At 49.0% G+C, this 23,101-nt stretch overlaps 1 protein-coding gene across 7 annotated transcripts in view; it reads right to left on the bottom strand.

Annotated features, from left to right (window-relative positions):
* The window catches only part of AAK1 (AP2 associated kinase 1), a 73,275-nt gene extending 52,316 nt beyond the window's left edge, over positions 1–20,959 (bottom strand). For 3 of the 7 annotated variants that reach the window (XM_061478984.1, XM_061478981.1, XM_061478985.1), the window contains exon 1: positions 20,735–20,951. In XM_061478984.1, the coding sequence (XP_061334968.1) occupies positions 20,735–20,897 (163 nt within the window). In that variant the 5' untranslated portion in view covers positions 20,898–20,951. Of the gene's footprint in view, positions 1–20,734 lie in introns of all 7 variants that reach the window. The other 4 variants (XM_061478980.1, XM_061478979.1, XM_061478982.1 and 1 more) reach the window with 2 other exon arrangements.
* Positions 20,960–23,101: the final 2,142 nt, after the last annotated feature.

Genomic DNA, 23,101 nt, shown 5'->3' on the forward strand with positions numbered 1-23,101 from the left:
AAAAGCAGCACTGCAGAGAAAACAAGCATTGATTTCATCAGGGTGCACACAGCAGTTGTCACACAGCGACCTACAGTAAGCGCCTGCCTTTGGAGAAGCAAAAATTGATGATCCACGTCCACTCAAAAGAGGGTGCAAAGTCCTACTATCCTGTCAAACTGCCCATGGCACGGGGGTTGGAACTGGATGATCTTAAGGTCCTTTCCAACCTTAACTATTCTATGATTCTATGTGTCACCCGGTCTGATTGTCTCAGTTAAACAGAGCACAATATTCCTTGCAAACTCCATTTACTGAGCCCGGTAACCTGTACCCAGAAAGGCACAGCACAATCCCAGACTGGTTTGTGTTGGAAGGGAGCTTAAAGCTCACCCAGCTCCAACCCCTGCCATGGGCAGGGACCCCTTCCACTGGAGCAGCTTGCTCCAAGCCCCTGTGTCCAACCTGGCCTTGAGCACTGCCAGGGATGGGGCAGCCACAGCTTCTCTGGGCACCCTCACAGGGAACAGCTTTTGCCTCATCTCCAACCTGAACTCCCCCTGTTTCAGTTTGAACCCATCACCCCTTGTCCTATCCCTACAGTCCCTGATGAAGAGCCCCTCTCCAGCATCCTTATGGCCCCCTTCAGACACTGGAAGCTGCTCTGAGGTCTCCACACAGCTTCCCTTCTCAAGAGTGCCTCACTCCCCTCGGGTCACATCATTCCACATTTCAATCAGAGGAAGTGTGAAAAATACCACCTTCATTTGAATTTCTCTGCATTTATTACACTTCCACTGCTAATTGGCTTCAGTTTTGCTGCAGAGAACAGGACTGCAGACAGTAAAACAGCAGGAGGATGAGGGAAAGTGATAGAGAAAGAGCTCGAAGAACAGCAGCTTCTTGCCACACTCCTCATACACAAATGGCTCTAGAAAGCTCTGGTGGCTTTTCATAGCACCAAGCTGAAACTAAAACACTTACTTTAGCTTTTAACTCTCTTGTGAGAGCTGCTCCCCACTGGTTAACCCTTCCTCCTTGCACACCACCTAACGACAACATCACCACCTCCTCAGCCCCAAGGGCTGCTTTCAGCTTCCAGAGCCTCAGACCACAACCAATTTCTCCCTCATTATTCCAGTCCAACCCTCAACTTTCCAAATCCGGGCAAAGTTGAAAGGAACCAGATCAAAAGCAAATAGACAACAATTACACTGAAACGCTGCCAGATGCACATTACAAGACCATTTACTTCTATTCTCAGTGAGCAGCAAGCAAGGCAACCCTTCCAAGAGGCACAGGCTGCCAGCTCTAATGCTCTATGCCAGCTCCAGTACAATAGACACGCCAGGATTTGGGTAACTCCAATCCAACCAAGGTCAAGAGTTGCCTCAAGTGAAGTCAGATATAATTGTGCTACATGCAGCCAAGGAGGGTGGGTCACACAAGGCAGAGCTTGGAAGCATGAACTGGGAACATCCTCTTTGCTGGTCGAGCCTTCTTCCCAGTACATGTATGGAAAGCAGAAGTCAAGAGATGAGTCCAGGCTTTAGATGCAATGGAGCAAATAAATCCACAGTGGCAGGGGGTTTGGAAGTGGATTATTTAAGGTCCTTTCCAACCCAAACCATTCTGTGAGTCTATGATTACAATCAGCTCAGAGCCAGCAACAGCCATGGGTCTCCTGGGAAAGAGCACTGCCTTTAGCTCTCAGGAATGCATCTACCTCTACAACAGCATAACAACACTTACCCTACCACACACTTCTGCACTGGCTGTTGGTCTTGCTGAGCAGCTTCAGGATAAGCTGAGAATAAAAGGAGGTTCCAGTGATGGCCAGCAAATGCCAGAGCCATTTTCCATGCAGGCTCCTGGCAGCGGGCTGGCCAGCTTCCAGTGCTGGGAGTTGTATCCTCAGCCCTTCTGTAATTTCAGCAGGATGCAGAACTCTCCACAGCCGGGTGAGCACTTCTAAAGGAGGTAAAAGCAGCTGCACATGATCCCCTCTCCTACCTCTGAGCAATGGAAGAAGATAGCATCCTGCTGCACTCAAGTGCCTGGAGTCCTCCTGCAGCCAGCACCACCCACCTGCAGGCAGGCACAAGATGCTGCTTCCAAACAAGTTGCATTGATGCTGCGGTGAGGAAGTTCACAGAGAAATGGGTTGCTCCTTCTATCACCCTTTTGTGAGGGCCTCTTCCAGAGCTGCCTTTCACTGCAGAACATATGTTAGCTAAGGTCAGTGGGTGCTGCAGCAGCAGATGAGCTGCCCACCTTCATCCTTGGATGAACACAGCTGCCCTCCCACACATCCCGGGTCTTCCAGAGCAACAAATCCACCTTGTCCTGGGATGGCACCATTAGTGGTGGTGGTAAGGAACCATCAGAAATAGCTTGTCCTGAGAACCCCCTTCCTGCCCACACTGTTACTGTATCTTCACCATCACTTACTCTTGCTCTTTGAGCTGCATTTAAGTCCTGCTCCAGAGCTTCAAGCACATCCTATCGGGTAAGTATTTAATCACAGAGAAGGAAACAAGGTATTCCTGAAGGCAGGATTAGTGCCTGCAGACAACAGGCCCCCATAAGAAAAATAAAAGCCCATTTTGTTCATGCTGAGTCAAAATAAACCAAGCTCAAGCAGAACCAGTGCTTGAAGCACCAGCTCAGACCACTTCACCCACGTTAATCACAGTCTAGAAGAGGACAGGCTGGACCCTGCCCTGTACACACAGAGTAAAGCAGGTTGGATTTCACAGGATCTGCAGGACCAAAGGCCTTTTCACAGCCACCAGTGTCCTCAAAACACCTGCACTTTGTGTTACCCTGCTGCGCTGATCCACCACCCTCTACAGGAGACAGCAGGTACACTGACAAACCAGAACCAGCATCTCCCTTTAAAATCCACACTGGAAGTACCTCCCAGAGACCTGAAGTGCTCTTTGCAGAGGTGGGAATGAGACAGGATGATCTTCCAGCTGCATGCTTGAGCTCTGCAATCACAGCTACAAAAACATCTCCACTGCTTGGATGGGTCTCCTCCCTGCAAACACTGCCTTAGATCCCATCGCTCTTTCCACCTCCCCAAGGCTATGTTGAATAACCCAAAAGCAGCCCAGGTTTGAGGAGGAGGAATTACTCCCCTTATCAGCCAAGTTATTCAAATCATTGGGCTTCAAAGGGCCAAGTGCCAAGTCATCAATTCCCACTTAAAAGAAACCAGAAAAATCACTTCTTCAGTTTGGATTGGCTCCACACCCTTCTACAAGCAACCAAACATTATCAGGAGTTCCCAGAGTTCCTGATAAACCTTCTGGATGCCACGAAAAACTCCATTCTTCAGGGGTGAAATTCCTTCCCGAGCTGGACAAACAATGCATGTGCTTTCCCACCAGATCCTTTCCAGCTTTCTGTGGCTCAGTTCTATCTCCACCACCTTGAAGCTGAGGGACAGCCAAGTGCTTTTTAGATGCCCCAACAGCTGCCCCAGGAACACTGAGCCCCAGCCAACAGGGCATTTTAAGCTCCAGCTGCACACTAGCACCAGGCACAAAGCCACTCCTCAGTTGCACCACTGGAATACTTCCTGAGCCTTATCCATCAAGAATGATGTCATGCTTTGCCTTATCTCCCAAGCTACAAGGACTTCTGTAGCATTTACTTTTCCTAAGTACAAGGGGCAGCCTCATTCCGCTTTTTATTCCCCACCCTTCCCAAGTCAGGATGCTGTGATCCAGTTACAGGAAAACCATTATCTGTTCTCTTGCATGGGGTGTTTGCAGCTCACCGTTCCCAAAACAGACTTCCCAGCTCTTATTTCTCCCCACAGTCATAGCCACAACCAGCCAATACAGATGCTGCACGTTACCCATCACTGAGCATCATCTCTTCGCAACACCAGCACCATTTTCACTGGGATGCTGTGCTGTGAAAGCCATCCTGCACCTCTGACACCTCTCTCCAGCTGGCATAACATGACACTGAACAAAAAATAAGGTTTTCCCGAGCTGTATATACACCATAATCATCCCTTCCAACCCAAACCATTCTAGAATATGATTCTGGATGATAAAGCGCCGGCATATCAGGGCATGGTCCTTTATGCTCCATCCTTGGCAGTGTTCAAGGCCAGGCTGGACAGAGCCTTGGATGACATGGTTTAGTGTGAAGTGTCCCTGCCCATGGCAGGGGCTGGAACTGGATGAACTTAAGGTCCTTTCCAACCCTAACTATGATTCTATTCTATGCTTTCAAAGGACAGAGATGGCTTCAGCAAACCTCAACTTTGGAGTCACCTATTCTCCATCACAAAGAAAGAAGGCCAAGGAAAGCACTTTGGGTGAGGTTAAGCAATACAATAATGTGGTGTTATTCTACCTAACAGCCAAGGGCAGCTAGTGCTAGCACTGAGCTCTGCAAACAGGAGGGAAAAGCATCCACACGTGCCAGTGCTTCTCTCCCACAGCTCTGAGCATCAGTTCCCAACAAAGGTGAAGGAACAGCCCAGTCTCAGCATTCCCCACATATAAACCAAGGATGGACAAGGGACCTATCTGTAGGACAGGCAAAAACTACCAATGTGCCTTGGGATTTGCTCCTTGGACCACACTGGGGCCGTCGAGATCTTCACAACAGCTCCCTGTAACAGCTAGAAAGTGCCACTGCGCACCTCAACGTCAGTCTTGCTGTTCAGAGGATCCTTGCCTAGCAGCTCTTATAAAACACACCACACTCAGTCCCAAGAACCCAGCAACCTCCCCCAGTGACCATGTCTCTTGGATTACCCTCCCCACAGGCAAATATTTGCTGGTTAACTTTTATACAGGCTTTTTCTTTGAATTATAACTCCCCTAGTCAGCTCTGGTGGGCATTAGGATTACAGGGCTATTTCTGTTGCTATTAATCTGCACTAATATATTCTTTCTGCTATCTTTTATTCCCCTCTTCCATTGCAGGGTATTACTGCAGCATAACTGCTAAAAACCACAGGATTCCAAATCCCATTTTTCCCCTTTTGACGAAACTTCTCCATCATTTCAGAGCTCTGTGTTTCCAGGGCAGGATATTTCACCCCAAAGTAAGTTTTCTGTTCTAATATTACCCCTTTTATTACCAAATACTCCCAGAAACTGGGATCAGTATTGTGAAGTGTTCTGCTTTGATGTCTAACAAGGAATTGGAACCGTCAGGATCATTGCACGCCGATTTTTTTCTGCCTTATGAAGCACCTACAACAGCTTCAGACAAAGATGTCAGCATTAACACCTTTAAAGAAAAATATAGCAACTCCCTCAAGATTTGCTTTTTCAAGTGGTTGGAGGTTTAATTAAGAAGCCACAGTAATGAGGCAGACTTTGCATTAGGGCTGTAACACCCAAGATCACAGCCCTATCAAAGACAACGCTGGTACCATCTATTTACCCAGGTCAACCTGGAACGTTAACTCTGCTCCCACTTCCTTGAGGTGAAGCTTGTCACAAGCACAAGCAATTTGCAAGTAAATCCTCTGTTCTTTACATCATGGTCTTCAAAAGGGTGCTGCTAGGGTAGGAAAACCTGCAGTTAACAGAAAAGGCAAAGAAGAAAGCTGCCCAAAGACCATGTGGGTCAGTGGGACAGCACACTGCTCACAGCAGCATGAAGCAAAGGCCCTCTTCACACAGCTCATGTCCCTGGGCTCTGCAGCCTGCCTCCAGAAAGCAAATCTCTGCTGCAAAGGCACCAGAAAAGACCCTTCAAACCACAGCATCTCATAGTAAAGATATAGCTAGATAGAGATAGATATATAAAGATACAGCAAATCAACCTAACAGGATGGGACTATAGGTTTACCCTCTCACTACATTTAGGGTATGGTACCACACATTCCCAACAGGAAGAAACCCTTTTGGAAGCTTCCCAGGTATCACAAAGGGCTCTGACTGTTGCCAAGAATCCAGTCTTAAAGTGAACATTAGCTCTGCTCCCCACCAGCTTGCTTTGGTCTGGTGAAAGATTAACCCCTGAGGAAGTCAAAGAGCATTTCCTACATGCTCTGCTTTTTAGAAGGCAGCAGAGCAGCTCTATAAAGCCTGGATGCAAAGGGCACTTCAGCCTTACCCCAGTGAAGACACCAGCCTCGCTGCAGTTAAACTGGTAACTGCAGGATCACTATCATTCCTTTTCAATGGTCATCCCAAAAAGCGAGTGCTTTGGGTCTTCACACTTAGGTCTCCCTCCCAGTGGCTTTACAGCTTGGTGACTAACATCCCAAATCTGCACAACATAAAGAGAGGATTTTCTTCTTGACCCAGTGGAGTTGAATGGACATAGGTGGAGGATGAAAAACAGACAGAGGGAGGCTTTCTCCAGCCTCATTTCACCCTCTCCAGACAGCAAGAAGAGGCTGGTACGCAACACAGGGCTGCCCCGGTGTAAAACCATGGCCCTGTCACCATGTCACTGCCTGCCACAGGATTTCACCTGACTCAGCCCCTTGCTTACAGGCAGGACTCACAATGCCCTCAGTCACTGCTGACTGTCTAACCTCTTCTTTAACTATACTCACACATCCCCCACATGCTCTTGGAGCACTTTATTCCTGGGTCACTGTTACAGTCAGGAAGCCTCACCAAACCCTCCCTGACTTGATCTCAACCCCAGATTCTTACCCTCCGCACCAGACACCAAGTCACTGCCATCCTGCAGAGCTGGAGCTATGCTGTCCAGGGTGTCATTTCCACGTTACCTAGCACAAAAAGGCTAAAAAGACTTGAAGCCAGTGAGGGTTGTAACCAATCTGCTCCTTTGCGTTTGTATTTTACTGGTTGATTACTACACATCGAAGTGTTCATCGTCACACTTGGGGTTTGGGATTTAACTAATGCCTATGACTCACTCTGCCACCCGACTCCATAATCCTCTGGTTACATTAGGCTATTTCCATGTTGTTTTATACTGGTAGAAGCAAAGATTATTCCCCCTCAAGCTGCACGCACAGGAATCACACAGCTTGTCCTAGAGACACAGGCTTGCATCACATCTCTGGAGTACATGGAAATAACTGGTGAAACACGGGACACACTGCACCCACAGCAGAACAAGCTGCAGAAGCAGGAAGGCCTGAAAATGGTTTTAGCACACCCAAGTTGCCCTAACTCCAAGCAGAGCACGTGTTCATGTGTGTATAAACGTGTGATAGAAACCACGGAGTCCAGCTCTGAGCAAGAACATAACAAAAGCCTTCATGCCCTGCCAAGAGGCTCTGCAACTGGGCAAAGCAGATAGGATAATGCTAAACTAAACAGGCCTGCTCTCAGCCCAGACTTTCTGACTCAAAGGAAATAACAAGCTTTACTTAGTTGGGTTTGGGGTTATTGTTTTAAGCTAGAGCTTAAGAGTGCCAAGTTTAAGGGACTACTTCAATCTAAAAGGCCCTGACCAGCATCTCTTAGGCTAAGCTAAGCTCTACATAGCAGGAATACAAACCACTGGTCTCTGCAGGGTAGAGAGCAGGGTCTCTGTGCAATACTGCAGGGGTTCTCTTTCAGCTCTAGGGCTCTAAAACACAAAGATAAAGTCCTTATAGTCCATGCAGGACTTACGGCTATGAAGGAAATGAGGCCACACAAACCAAAGTACCAGGTTTCCTTTCATGTACTGGGAAGCTCCCCATGCTCATTTCCAAGAGCTCTCAGTTACCATATTCACCTGTGGCTGTAGGAGTAAATCAGAGCTTCAGAAATGTGGGGAAAGCAGAGAGCACCTCGATAAAGCATAAAGCACACTCAGGATTTCAAGGCAGGAAACCTGAAGCAGGCACAAATAGCAGGAGAATCAGCTGAAACCTGCATCTCCCCACATGAGATACTAAGCTGATGGAAAACTCAGCTAAGCAGGTATATTTGCCACAAGATCAGGAATTTAATAGTGATCCTATTTGAAAGGAGATTATAGCAGTGACACAACTGTAAAGAGTCAACAGAGCTCTGAGTTAAACTGAACTTACAGGAAAAGCAGCTTCTCATTTGCTAAGTATTTCTAGTGATACTTCAACTAAAGAAACCAGACAAGGAATATGGGCATAGGCCGTGGGTCAAGGTGTGCAAGAACAGCATCCTCCTGGCCAGCACAAGCTCTTCAAGAACATGCAACATTGCTGGGCAGCAGCTCCATCGCATCACCCACAGCCTTCCCTCCTGCAGAACAAACACACACACAACTGCTTCCTCCCAGCAAAGGCTGCAGCTGCATGGGTTGCATCCTACTGCCAGAGGAAAGCAGTGTTAGGAAATCAAGGAATGGTTTGGGTTGGAAGGGACCTTAAAGCTCATCCAGCTCCAACGTCTGCCACGGGCAGGGACACCTTCCACTAGAGCAGCTTGCTCCAAGCCCCTGTGTCCAACCTGGCCTTGAGCACTGCCAGGGATGGGGCAGCCACAGCTTCTCTGGGCACCCTGTGCCAGCGCCTCAGCACCCTCACAGTAAAGAACTTCTGCCTTATCTCCAATCTGAACTCCCCCTGTTTCAGTTTGAACCCTTCACCCCTTGTCCTATCCCTACAGTTCCTGATGAAGAGCTCCTCTCCAGCATCCAAAGGCAGGGTCTGCATTCACCTGGTTCACATCAACACCAGTTCAGAGTAGAACAGGTCACAAACTCACATTAATCCTCTGCTTCACACAGCCTGTGGCAGAGAGAATGCCACATGCAGCCCTACAGTTCCAGAGGTCTCCAGGTTTAGGTGTCAGGCTCCACACTCCTGCACCACTAACCATTATGAGCAACAAGAAACTTTCCACTCAGCTCACATTTGAGCTGGAAAGAATTGGGTCTTCATAAGGTAAATTTGCATGTCTGCAAGCAAATCACATGAGCAATTTGATTGTATGAGCAATCTGGTTTCCAGGTTCTACTGGCTTAAAAGAAGCTTCATGCTGAGCAAGTTCCCTGCGCACGGAAAGCCCAGCATCCGTGGCAGCTTTGTGCTGGGTACCAAATGCATCTCAAATCACAACCAGTGTAGTGGGAAGAGGGGGAAGAATAAAAGGAAATAAAACCCAGACAGCTATAAAGATACCTCTGGAGTCATGTGCATCCATTGACAACACCCCCAGAGGCAAAGCTCTGCATCCAATACTGCGAAACAGTGCAATGTGCGCAGGCAAAGCCCTGCTCTTTAGGGCTCCCAGCTCCAGCCCTGCTTAAGCTCTAGTCTTTAAACATAATAAAACATCCAGCATACGTGACAGAGCAAAGGAATTCTCCCCCAGGTAAAGCAAAGGCTCTCGTAGAGCTCGTGGGTCAGGTTCTCAGCATGAGTAAAGCAGGGACACTGATAGCCCTACAGATTTACCATAGCTGAGAATCCTAATGTGATTAGCCAATATTACCAACATAACTTAGCAACACTGCTGCAATATCTAGGCCATGACAAGAGAGATTTAGATTTAGAGGCTCCACCCTCTTCAGGGTGCTTTTCCAATAGGCAGGACGGCACAGTTAACATTAGTGTGGCCCAAACTGGGCGAAAGAACACGGCCAGAAACATCCCCCACCACAGAACAGTAGCACAGGCTTTACCCCTCCCAACTGGAGGAGAGCAGGACTGGTTGGCTGAGGATTACTGTGGGGTTTGGGGGTGAATATTTCATTTGTTGGCCATGATGCTCACAACCACAAATAGCCATTGAATCCCAGAGCCATTCCGGTTGGAAGGGCCCTCTGGAGATCACCCAGTGCAACCCCCTGCCAGCGCAGGGGCACCCAGAAACATGTCCATGACAGATTTGGGATGGCTCCAGAGAGGGAGACTCCACAACCCCCCTGGGCAGCCTGTGCCAGGGCTCTGACACCCTCAATGTAAAGAAGTTCTTGCTCGTGTTGAGGCGACATTTGTTGTGTTTCAGTTTATGGCCATTGCTCCTTGTCCTGTCACTGGGCACCACTGGGAAGAGTCTGTCCCCATCCTCCTGGCACTCACCTTTGAGCTATTGATCTACATTGATGGGATCCCCTCATATTTATACAGTCCCAGGCATTTTGCCTGCATTGATAACATGGAGAAAGCTTAACTGCCTCTTCCTTCCTTCTGTGGGGTTTATATAGGTCTGGTTTAAAGCTGTTTCGCTTTATCTCTTTGCATTTTCCAGGACCCTGTCTCATTACAGGTCCTTAAGAACCACTCTGCTCCCCTAGATGATACTTCAACACCTAACAGCTTCCATGGAGAAAGTCAAAAAGGAAGCTATAAATTGTAATAGAGCAGAGAAATAAGGGGGGGGCCAAATAAATGAAATTAATCTCTGTCATGCAACAGCATATTAGAAGCCTAAAATCAATGAGCAAGACTCATCCTGTGCATTAACACTGCATTCCATTTTCAGAAGCTCTAGTTCAAGGGCAGCAATAGCTTGGTCACACTACTCCATCCTCCAAGCACACAGTCAGAACACAGCCTGAGCACCTTCATTTAGGGGGATTAAAGTCTCACAGTACTCGGGACAGCAAGATCATAGCAAACAGCAGCTCACTGAAGGCTGTGGAGCTGTACTGGCCTTCCCAGCAGGTTCAGATGTTCACGTGGGTAGGTTTGCCAGGCATGTGCTCTGCTTTACAGGCTTGTGCATCCACTCAAATTCCTCCCTGTCAGGCAGGCTTGGAAACCCAAAGCTGATAAAGCAGTGCTTTATTACTATGCAGCAAGATACACTGCCTCCAAGCAGATTATTTGGCAAAGCAGAGTGAGTCCCTCTCTCCTGTGACAATTTTAGTCCTTGAACTTCCACTGTAAGACTGGCAAAAAAAGGAAGAGTAATTACTGGGTCATGAATAACTCACAGCTTCAAAAAATACCATTCGTTTAGTTATCAGTCAGCCCTCTCCAAAGCACATTTCAGCTACCATTATTCCAAGCAGCTGCTAATAGCATCTGAGACCTTGTTCATCTCCAAGTGAAATCAGCAGTGCCATAAACATGCTACAGAGCATGACTGTTCTGAGTGAACATGACTGGAAGTGCAACGCCAGCAAGAAGCTGCAGCTGAAAAGCTTCAGTGGAAAGGCGAGGAAGGGTGAATCACACTGACAGGAGAGGAGAGAAAACACAGGACTAGCTGAGCAGAGAGCAGGGTGTAAGTGGAGGTGCAAAGGAGAAAGCAAGACTAAGGTGGCTGGGCTGGGACTGGTTTTAATGGGACTTGCTTGCAAAGGCCAGCCAGGGTGGGTTTATGGAGACCTCAAGTGCTACGGTAACAGCAAACTCCATTTGGGAAGCAGTTATGCAAGGATCCAAAGAGAGCTCATGGCAACAGCCAAGGCAGACATGAAGGAATTCTGATTACTATGGTAGCACTCAGACATCCCTGAGCAAAGCAGGATGGAAAACACAAGAGAAGCCCTAATACATACATATGGTGTAGGCAAAGCTCAGGTTTGCAGGCGACATGATACTGTATGAGCTTCACTACAGTGTACGTAGGCTTGTTTCAAACAAGGCTCTTCTGCTTAAACCCAGGTTTCAGCCTTTACAGGTCTCCCAGCTGCATACTTGAGCCACAGAAGTGACATCTCACTGACTAACAGGAAAACACACATTAAGGACTACATCACATTCCTCTAGAAGAGTATATGCTGATTGAAGCCTGAAGACAGCCATGAACTTTCCAGCTTCTCACAGCACAGAGACATCTATCCCACAAGGCAGCTCTCAGGGGATTCAGTAACACTGGGTACAGCCAGGAGCACGCAGCAGTCATCGTTCAGCACAGGGAAAAAGTAAAACTAAATAAATACTACAAGAAAATTAAGCCCTACATGAAACAGGCTTTGATTCTTTCCACATGTATGCAGGAGGGGAAGGAGAGAGATCATAGAATGGTTTGGATTAGAAGAGACCTTAAAGCTCATGCAGTTCCAACCCCCTGCCACGGGCAGGGACCCCTTCCACTGGAGCAGCTTGCTCCAAGCCCCTGTGTCCAACCTGGCCTTGAACACTGCCAGGGATTGGGCAGCCACAGCTTCTCTGGGCACTCTGTGCCAGCGCCTCAGCACCCTCACAGTAAATAGCTTCTGCCTTATCTCCAACCTGAATGTCCCCTGTTTCAGTTTGAACCCATCAGCCCTTGTCCTATCGCTACAGTCCCTGATGAAGGGTCCCTCTCCAGGATCCTTGCAGGCCTCTTTCAGACACTGGAAGCTGCTATGGATAGGCATATGTCTGTCTGTTCATTTGTCAGATGGAAAGGGCTGTGGGGATCCAGAACCTGCACTTTTGTGCCCAGTACTCACAAGCACCATAATTATCATGGATTTAATTCATCAGCTCAAATGAACTTCCAGAATTGCTGGAGAACCCCAACTGACGTACAGGATATTGATAGATGTACTTCAAGGCTGCTTGGTAGCAGAAAAAGCTTTGAAGGTAGAATTACCTGAAACTCCTGGCACTGGCTGCAAACGGGGCTTCCCAGCTGGAAGTCTCAGCCTGGATGATGATTCAGTGGTAACTGGTGATGTATTTCTTCTTAATCTCTGTTCTCTATGCAGTAATGATTTGATGCATTGCTAACATTCTTTAGTACTCTACCTATATACCTATATCACTGATTTGCTTTAACGTACTTATTCACTATATAGAGATATTTACCTAGTTCACATCAGTGTGCTTGCTTAATAAACTCTGCATATTATACAGCTAGCGTGTGGTCACTTTGTGGTGTGCCCAGTCTGTCAGTACAACATGAATGCTGGGTGAGGAAGGACTTTGTGTGTCTCCCGGGGCCTGTGAATAACAGCAGCACTGTAGAAGATACCGTGTGCTAACGATCAGCTGTAAGAGTACAGCTGCTTGTGTCTTTCTGAATGTGTTTCCTAAGGCAGCAGCACAGGAGCACATGTTGGGGCCAAACACAAGCGTTGAGCCTCAGCAGTCACTGGCAAGAGCAGCCAGGCACCTCCCAGGAGCATGGGCATCTTTGGTCTGTGTTTGCATGATGTGACACAGGGCCCTAGACCACAATAAAAGTTCCTCAGTACTATGGTGACATGAATATTAATGACACTGTGGTTAAAACACCAGACAAGGACCTATCTGCATTTAATACAAAGCTTCACCACCGCTTTCCTCCGTAGCCCTTATCAAATCACTGCATCTTCCTGGGCTTCAGTTTCTCAGTTGTGAAATACCTTGATAAGCCTTTATTCCACCATCTGTTTGTCTGCTCTGCAGAGAGGGGAAGGGAACAGCCATGGGCAGAACCACAGGTTGCACAGGACACATAGGACACAGGGTCTTCATGTTCACTGAGAGCAGAGGCTGCACAACAGCTCAAACTACAACCAGTAATCAGGCATCGAAACAGAAGGGTAAACTCATATTCACTTATCTAAGTGCATCTTCTAATTCCAAAGCAACAGGTAAGGGCCAAAAGAAGGGCTCTGACTTTCAGGAGAGCTTTTCTTGCCAGTCTGACTCATGTCTGCAGTACCCCTTGCCTTTTCTCTCTGCCATCCCCAATCCACACATCAGTGCTCTGGGATGCATTTCATTTCCTTGCAAACATAACCAGCACAAACAGAACATCTGAACCAGCATGATCTCACCAGCTGGTAACTGGGACTGGATTCTTGTGTCATCTTACATTCACTTACATTGTGAAAGGGCTGTAGTGAACATGCAGCCACCAAAGAGCTTAAGTTAGAACACATTCAACTTTGCAAGCAGCACTTGCTGAAATCCCCAGGGACCATTCAGTGCACACCAGCTACAGTCCACATCAGCTGCCCTCCAACACGGTCACGGGCATCCTGCTGACACTGCAAGGGGGAAATGAGGCATAGAGATGTTCCATGAGCGCAGCAGGCACCTCTCAAGTGTGTAAGTTGCCTAACAGGGCATCTGCGGGACTCCAGTCAAAGCAACAGGATCCTACGAAGAGGAAACCCTTCCATCCCAATCACTGAGCCATCCTCATCTCTGCCTACCTCCTACCCTTACCCCATGCCTCTCCCCACAGAGCCATGGCACTGCCTCTTTCCTCCGGCCAACGTTTCCTGCCTGTCAGTGCTCAATCCCAGAGGGGTGGTTATTCCTTGTTACCCACCTAATCTCTACACATCACCCTTATGCCGGCCTAACAAGAGATGCTACGATACCCAGGAGGAAAAGCAGGTATGTCAGCACACAGCACATGAACACACACACACACGCAGATCCTTCTCTTAAAAGGATATTACTTTCTTTACGAATTTTACCCTATCTTTCACGCCACTAATCAGTTACATATTCCCTGGTATCACTGACCATCAGAGCAGAACCCAAGGGCCAAGAGCAGCCACAAACATCTCCTTGTGACCACGCTGCAGTTCTAAGGCAGGGATTTCCTATTGCTCCAGCTCACCCCTCCAAAGCAGCAACTGAGGGAAGGTCTTTATTTCTGAAGCACTTTCCAGTTAGAAGCAGTTAATGACAGGTAACTAGGGTATCACTGACTTAGCAGGTAGGTTGCACAGGGAAGGCACATAAAGCTGTGCTACAGTGCTCCTCTCACATCAACACTGGTTATTCGTGTTCATTTTAAGCATTTTAAACCACTTTGAAAGTCAGAGTTTGAGACCACTCACTCTCACAACATCCAAATAGCTTCTATCTACATCCAGGACAGCAGTGAAGTCACAAACACAGGTGTACCCCATGAAACCAAGGGCTTCTCTTGCCTGCTACAGCACTTGGAAGAGAAAGAGCTGTTCAGGGAAAGCCCACACAAACCAGGCCACATCACGCTTCTCCTGGAGCATCCTGTACTTGGGAGACAAGCTCTGGGTTTATTTTACTGCTGCCATTAGAGCTGTGCAGCAAAAGCACACGTCAACCTTGCAAGCATCATTTAGGTTACAGAAGTAAAGGAGAGACATGCTATCATCTGGTAACAGATCCGCACTTAAACAGCTTCAGAAGACCAAGCATTCTACTATTACACCCTTGAGAACAGCATGCCGGATTGCTTTTTAAGTTCACACAGGCACATTTTGGGGTCAGTCCCGTATTACAGCCCTACCAACACCAAATAAGAAGTAAGACCAGCATATTCCTACCACTGAATGAAAAAAGATCAGATCTACCTGTCGTCATCGCAGCTTCCAGCTCAGCTCTGGGGTAGATGTATATGCATGCAAAGTCTGGCTTGGGGAACTCAGCTGCTGATGGCTTCTTGTATTTTTAATCTATGAGATCACCCATCCCTGGTACACGATTTGTTTCTGCAAGATCATGAATCAAACCAGATGCTATGAGCATCTTGTTCCTAAAGATGTCTTTAATGCACTCTTGTGACACAGGGCCCAAGGTCCTGGTGTCAGAATGGGTTGCACCACCCAGCAAGTGTAAATGTATGCCCAAAGAGCAACCCCACTGAAAACACAGAGGCAGCACTGGAGAGAGAACACCAACTGCAATTAAAGCACTCAAGCTGGAAGGCCAGAGATCAATTCTGCACTTGGCCACACATACTCTTCACCTTCATATCTCAGTATATTATTTCCCAGCAGCCCTAAAAGGAACAGAAGGACATTTCCACCGCCTGTGCCAGGGCTCAGATACTCTGGCAACAGGGTAGTGAGAGCTCCTCACATTAGAGGAGCTGCAGCAGCTCTCCTCTGCTTTCATTCTATGGCATCATACTGAGGCACCTTCACTTTGTTTAGTGGCACCTCCTACAAAAGGAGAAAAGGAAAGTTTCCCTAATGCTAAAGCCCACAAATGAGAAAGAATTATCCTGCAACTGTGTTTCACTTAAGCCTTTCCAAACCTTTTCCTTGTGCTTGTAAACCTCTGTCTGTATCGCTCCTACATTCAGGAAAGTACAACAGCCAGTACCTGGTTTAAGGAGGTGTTATTCCAGTATGGTATCCAGAGGGTATCCTGTGCTTCCCTTAATCCTTTCCTGGAAACAACTGGTTTGGTTACCTCTTGTTACCAAAAGAGAACTCCTCCATAAACTCAGTTTGCTTATGGCATGTTTTTCCTCAGAGAGTTCCCATCTCCTTCCACATGTGAAACACGAGTAAACACTTACTTAGTACAAAGAAAGGTAAATTGGTTGCAACTTCTCAGAGCAGCAGTGAGTCCTGCGGCTGCTGTTCCAACAAGCACAGCCTCAGTCTGTCCAAATCACTATTTGCACTGGGAAAAGCCACCTTCCAAGGAAGCAGCTTCCAGCTGCAATGCGAGTGTGCAGCACCTAGTCAGTCCTGCCCTTATTAGCCATGATTAATGCAGGTGGGTGAACTTGGAAAGCAGCAAGTGCTAACCCCAAAGTGGATTCCAGCTTGTCTTCAGCACATTTATAACTTACCACCTGCTCTCTGCAACTGCTGACAAGCTCCTGTGCAAAGGGGAGAAGGGCCACAACACAATGAGAACATGCACTGCCATGAGGTTTTCCTTAGATCCAAAGTGTCGCTGCTGCAGTTGCAACCAGAGGTAACCTGTTCATACATCACCACTAGGACGCTCTGCAAGACCAGTGTTGGAGAGTTAAACCCTGTCGTCTCCCCAGTCAGAATCCTAAACCTAAGCTTTTTTACACTAAGGAACTGGCAACTTCCTAAGGCTGCTGCAGGACTGCTTGAATCAGGAACTATTTTGTTTTAACATGGAAAGCTCCTTCCTGGGAGAACAACTGCAGAAGTCTCATCTCCCCATGACTGCAGAGGGCAATCCCTGCCATTAAATATACTGATGAAGTATATTTAAGTATACCTAAAGAGAAAACAGCCACCCCCATGTACAATCCCAGACCCATTTTCTGACATGTTGCATAAAGCTTAGAAGTGAGGCTAGATGATGCGAGTCTCTACACTATACAACTTCTTATACAGTTAAATCCATTAACACCTTCCTTTCCTTCCTGGCTACATCCAGGGACATGGCACATGCTCTAACCCAGCAAAATCTGTGCTGCTAAAGGCACCAAAGCACATGGGGCACCTCAACATTTAACTCACTGGGGATCCTTCACCAGTCTGCCTGGCTTGTACACTCAAGAAACCAGACTACCACACCACAGAGGAGCCAGTATGCTACCCAGCAGTGCAGAGCACACATGCCCTGCCTCACAAGGTACACAGGAAAAGCTAAATTAAAAGAATCCCACATCCCATTCCAAGAGGAGAAATAGTTTAATTCCTAACCCAAATGGCAGAAGCCAGAAGCGACAAAATGAACTTCAAAGTGATGCCTTCAACCCAACCACACTGGAACTGGGGTGAGCCCTCTGCAATTAAGCCCAACCACACATTCAGGCAGCCCAGGGGACCACCTTCCCCCTTCAGTACAGGCTGTACATGACCAGGCTCTTGATGACACCTCCCCACAGAGCCCATCCTTTCAGCACAGAGTAAAACATACAGCTGCCAAATTGAAGCTGATTTTTACACTGGTTTCTAAGGCCCACTATTGAACGCTTTGAAGTGGACATTAGCCAGCAGCACACACAAGGCATGTATCTGAAACACATTCTGACAGTTACTAAACTGAATCCCCTAACTTATATATTTTAAGGGGAAAAGACTACAAGTAGCACATTCAGAAGGATACTACTAAGGGAAAAAGTGACTTTTCACAGAGCTGAAGAAACAGCCTGCATCTTTTGCTGGGAATACACCACGACTAACAAAATCCCAGCTCAAACACGCACCCCATCAATGCTTTTGTACCTTGGATCAATTCAGCACTCTCACATTATTGCAAGTACAGAGGGTAACGCAAAGCATGTATCCCAAAACTGGATATTGGGGCAATCCCGTTGGATTGAGGCATCCAATCGGATCACACTGGTTGGGTTTCTTTTCACAAATGAAACAGTAAGATCGCAGCCTGACTCTCCTCCACACTCAAATACCTCCTGGGCATTCACCTCAGCTCCCTGAAGCACCAGACACCTTCCAAATGGGAACTCGAGCCCCCTTAGAGTTCCAGTATGGATGATGCCACTGCCTTTAACCCTGACCTTGCAGAACTCCAAGGCCAGCAGTGCTGGCTTCCCACAGCACGTAATCCTCATGCAGACTTTGAGGGGAATTTCTCCAGGGTTCTGCTATTATATGGATCAGAGCAAGACATCTACAAAGCCTCAACTAAGACTCATTTACTGCAATATACTTGTAAAAAGGCACTGATTCATCAGTATAACATCACCACAGACAAACAACCATTCAAGTTCCTGATGTATTATTCCCATCCACTTCCTCCCTGCCCAGGAAAGCAAGTATCCAGACAACTATTTTTAAGGGGGTGTGGAACTACCTAACCGCAGCAGATATTTTGGGGGATCACGTGGAGACATTTGCCATCTGGCTCTGTGACTGCATCAAGAGCTCCCATCCTGGGCCAGGGAATGCTCATCCTCAGCAGGGTTGCTCAGCAGAATTGAGAGGGACCAGTCGCAGCTTGACCGAGAGACATAAATCCCAACACTTTAACTCCAAAAGCTCTGGTTCAAGCAGTTCCTTGGGCCTGCAACTCCAATCTCCCCCACAGTATCCATCATTTCAGTCTCTTTTACATCTCATTTCTTTTCTAGGCTCACATGATTTGGTGGTCCTGGGGTAACAGTTGGATTTGGTGATCTTAAAGGTCTTTTCCAACCTAGTTGATTCTATGCTGCACCAAAACCCAGGCCTCTTCTCTCCCTTCCAAAGCAACAGAGAAGACAGATGTCTCTTTCCCAGACAGGATATTCCTCCTCCACCAAAGTGCTTCCCAGGAGACTTTTCCTTTTAGCAGAAATAGCCAAGACTTCACAAGTTGCCTTTTTAACACTGCTGAAGCACCAAAATTCACTGCAGACACAAGGAAGCTTTCCAGCCAAGGATTGGGACATCAGTAACGCAGGGACCAGGTTGCCTGAGAACCCCTCAGGTCTCCAGCTGAGTCAGTGGAAAAATGCTGTTTACCAGCACCTGGGGAGCACACAGAGCTACACCCAAAGACCAGAAGCGTGCAAAGCTGTGCTTTTGACCCATGCTGCCTCCCCAGATGACCTACCTTTTGATAAAGGAAATGGTATTTCACCCCTCTGTTCCCATCAACCTGCAAACCTACAAACCACCTTGTTCCTGTCCCCTTGGAGACTTCATTCAGCACACAGAATGCTTTTGGACTGCCCACACCAGGAGTCCAAGTGTGAGGAAAACACCTGCATAGCACATTTCAACAAGAGAACTTCTTTTGCCTTGTAATGCAGCCAGGAAGAGAACACAGCACCCTTTTTACAGGCCTGTCACTCCTCGCTTGGCTTGTGCATGCAGATGTAATAGTTGTAACCCACCCTAAGCCATGCTTCATCCCAAAGGCTAGCCAAGAAAGCAGGAATCATAGGGAAAAGCCCTCAACAAGCAGCAGCTCCTCTGGGGCAGCAAGGTATAAAGGGGAAGCACATCTCCTGTGCAACCTGTGCTTTTGCAGCTGTAGCTTAGGGCTCTGGAGCAGAGAGCCCAGTGACACACGGGCTTGCTTCCCAGTGCTGTCAGCACCAGGGCAGAACCTGCCAGCACATTATTCATCAGCAAAGAAAGCCTCTGGTTCCCCATGTTACCAGGATGAGGCCAACGTGAGTTAAAGAAGACTGTGACAGCTTCTCAGGTTGAGCTCCTGTAGTTCTTAAGCTTCTAAGGCCTTGGAAATATCAGCCAAGGCAAACCTATATTGCAAATTTCAAGTCAAGATGGAAAAGATCACTATAGTTACTAGCTGGAGGCCTGGTGTTGGGGCTCCTCTCAGCTCAGCACGCAGAACATGTCAGAAACCATGCCTGGAAGATGGTCACAGCTCTATTTTCTTCTGCACTGTGGTGGCTCGTTACAAACCTGAAGGCACACGGCGTACACAGAGTCCCTTTCCCATTTTAGGGCTTTTTCTCTGCAGAAGCCTACACAGGTCCTCCCACTCCGCTCTCACAAGCAGCTACCCCCTCCCTCACACTTACACCAGCAAAACATAACACTGTTTTGACCGGAATTGCAAAGGAGATGGACCAGGAGGTGGCCAACATCTCTCTGAAGGTCAAGGCTAAGGTTAGCAGCCAAATTCATGCAGAAGGTTCCTTATACCCCAAGCAGATGAAATGGGAAATGATAGTTACAGCAGCAGTGCTGGCTGCACTTTAAAAGATACCACCACCAGCTTGCTGCACTGCAAGGACTGGACATGCAAAGAGTTTTATAACCCCTATTGCTCATTTTTAGTCCTTTAATTCCTCGATTTTGACACCTCCTCCAAAAAAAGCCCAAATACACCCCAAAACCCCCCAGACAATTGGGATTACTGCAGAACCCCACACAAATGGAATCCCTCAGCCCAAATCACAGGCAGCTCTACTCAGCCTACCTACATGCATTACATTATCTACAAGGAATTTACTCCAGTGCTTTATTCCTCTCTGCTCACAGTAGGAAAGGAGGCTGAAGAAAGTTAGAATGAAGGCCACTGCTTGCATTATTTTACAGCAGTGAAACATTTGCCATTTGATTTGGTGTAGGGAAGGTGGGAAAGAACTTCTGAAATCCCCTCAGTTTCTAAAGCACTTTAAATAAACCCCAGCAAACCCACACTGGGTTTCCATATGGGAAGCCCACAAACGTCAGCTTGCAGGTGCCACTTCTGTCAAGGACAATACAATATATGGGGAGCTAGGGATAGAGGGGGAGGCGGAATGCCCAAGAAAGGCCAAAGCCTCCCGTTTCCAGCTCTGTGGAAGCAGAGGCCCTGGGGTCTTACCTTCCGCCAGCACCTCGTCCACCGTCACCTGGTGCCGGCCGATGCTGAACACCCTCCCGATGTACCCGCTGCCCGGGCCGCCGCTGCCACCGCCGCCGCCGCTGGTGCCCGATCCAGGGCCAGAGCCACCCTGCTCCCGACGCGAGTCGAAAAACTTCTTCATGTCTCAGGAGGCAGCAGCCGCCTGCGTGCGCGGGGCAATGCTGCTCTGCCGGTCCCAAACCCCCTTCTCCTGCTTCCTGCCGCCGGGCAAAGACGGGGGTCCGGGGCCGAGCGGGGTGTGAGGGATTCACCCCTGCGAAAGCACAACGCGGAGAACGGGAAGGGGTTGGCAGCTACCCCCACAGCGCGGCCTGGGCCGCCGCAGCCCCCTCAGCGGAGGCCCGAGTGACAGGGCCCCTGACACGGCCCCCGCCCGGTATCTCTGTGCGGGCGGGGGGGGGTGACTCCATGCACCCCGCAGCGGCGCCCAGGGCCGGCCTAGCCGCAGCCCCAGCGGCTGCCCGCGGCGGGTCACGGCGGGGGCCGCCTGCCGGCAGGGCCCGGGGCCCGCATCGCTGCCTGGCGGCCACTGAGCCCGTCAAGGACCGACCCCGCCGCCCGCCGGCCCCATCCGACCAGGAAATGGGCTGTCACAGGAAGTCCCGGCTGCCGCCGGCAGCGCCGCCCCCTCGCTTCTCGGCCGAGCCCGGGGGACCCGGCCCGGCCCCGTCACCCCCGGTGGCCGCTCCCGCCGGCGGAGCCCCCGCTGCCCGGTAGCGCGGCTCCCGCCCCACAGCGCGGCGGGGGGGGGGAATCGCCCTTTGGCAAAGGAGGGTGGCGGAGTAGGCGGAATGGCGGCAGGGGCTCGCCGCGCGGCACCATGGGAGTTGTAGTTCGCAGTCGCAAAGCTATAGTGGCAGTGGGAGGCGGTGGTACCGGGGGAAGGACTACAACTCCCACAGTGCAGCGCGGCGCTGCCAGGGCGGGGAAGAGGAGGGGGCGCGGGCGGGGGGCGATGTGTGGTGGGGCCGTGAGGGGAGACTCCGGTACCGAGAGCTCTCCTCAGTGTGCCCGGCCGCGATGGGGACCCCGGCCGGTCCAGCGGCATCAAGGGATGCCCGGGGGGGCATTTCCTCCCTTCGGCGTGAGGGATGGGCGTTAAAATCCTGTCAGCGAGGAGCCGCGGCCCGTGTTGACGCCTCGCCTGGTGATGGTTATTTACATGTATTTTACAGACAGTGCGCCTAAACTTAATAATGATGATGATAATAGCAATAATAATAGCCCCCCTGTGGTGATATCTCGGGGCCTGGGTTGTCTTCACACAGGACCTTCAAAATGCCGGGTTTGAGAACCTCAAATTAAGTATAAACAGGATCCCGAGCCCTCTGCACCCTTTGAGGGCTTTAAGCCTCGCAGTTGGGTGTGTAAAGCCTCAAATTTACCCTAAATTACATCTTTCTCCACCTCACGGAGCTGACAGCAAGATGCTCACAAGCAGCCACACCGCTCATGCAAAGAGCCTAAAGCCTTTGGGTCAAGCCTCAGAGCAGTTTAGTTTGAATCTGATGGAATTTTACTTTAAATGCCTCTTTTTTCCCCTCAGAAGTGAGGAGATTTTTCCAGCCAACAGCATCCACAGCAGCTGGCTCATTCCTGCTGGGAACGCCAGAGCTGGGATTCCAAACAGAAACGTTCAAATGAGGGGGGGGAAACTAGTTTTCCCAGCCTGCACCCCAATGCATAGAACCCTGAGGAGCAGCTCACTGCCACAGGAGTGCCTCCAGGACAGGACTGCTCCTTCCTCCCCTCGGACTGGGGCAGAAGAGGAAACCAGAGCACGCTCATCCTTTCCCTGTGTTATTTCCTGTATCATGGCAATAGCTACAGCCATCCTGCTGACAAGCTCCTGTCCCAGGCGGATAGGAAAGGCAGGCCCTGCTTTCTGTGGGATAGCAGAAATGTTTACCCTTGTCCCTACATTGCTCTTGGGCACAGGCTTCCTGCAATGCCAACAGACTGGATCATCGCGTTGGAAACAGACCCAATTGTCCCCATCTCCCTCCCCATTTGGAGGCTTTTAAGAGGCACGTGGCTCTCTGAATAGGCAAAATAGCTGGTGGTAATAATCTTGAGCATGTTAGATGTGCAGATGCAGAACTGCATTGCTATACAGTTGCTTTTCTGCTGAGCCACTGTGCCTCTTCATCACAGTTAATGCTACAGCTCTTATCATCCTCCTTCTCAGGAGTTCTTGTACACAAGGCTCCACAAACCCACCCTGCAGACCTCAAAGTCCTCTTTGACCACCATCCTTCACCCACAGTTTGTAAGGGGCTGCAGAGTGGCTTCTATCTGCACCTCATTCCCAAGTGTCATATACAT

The sequence above is a fragment of the Pezoporus flaviventris genome, unplaced genomic scaffold (genome assembly GCF_033815535.1).
Source record: "Pezoporus flaviventris isolate CSIRO_AGI_PZ_B2104156 unplaced genomic scaffold, CSIRO_AGI_Pfla_v1 ptg000138l, whole genome shotgun sequence".
In the NCBI taxonomy this organism is placed as follows: domain Eukaryota; kingdom Metazoa; phylum Chordata; class Aves; order Psittaciformes; family Psittacidae; genus Pezoporus; species Pezoporus flaviventris.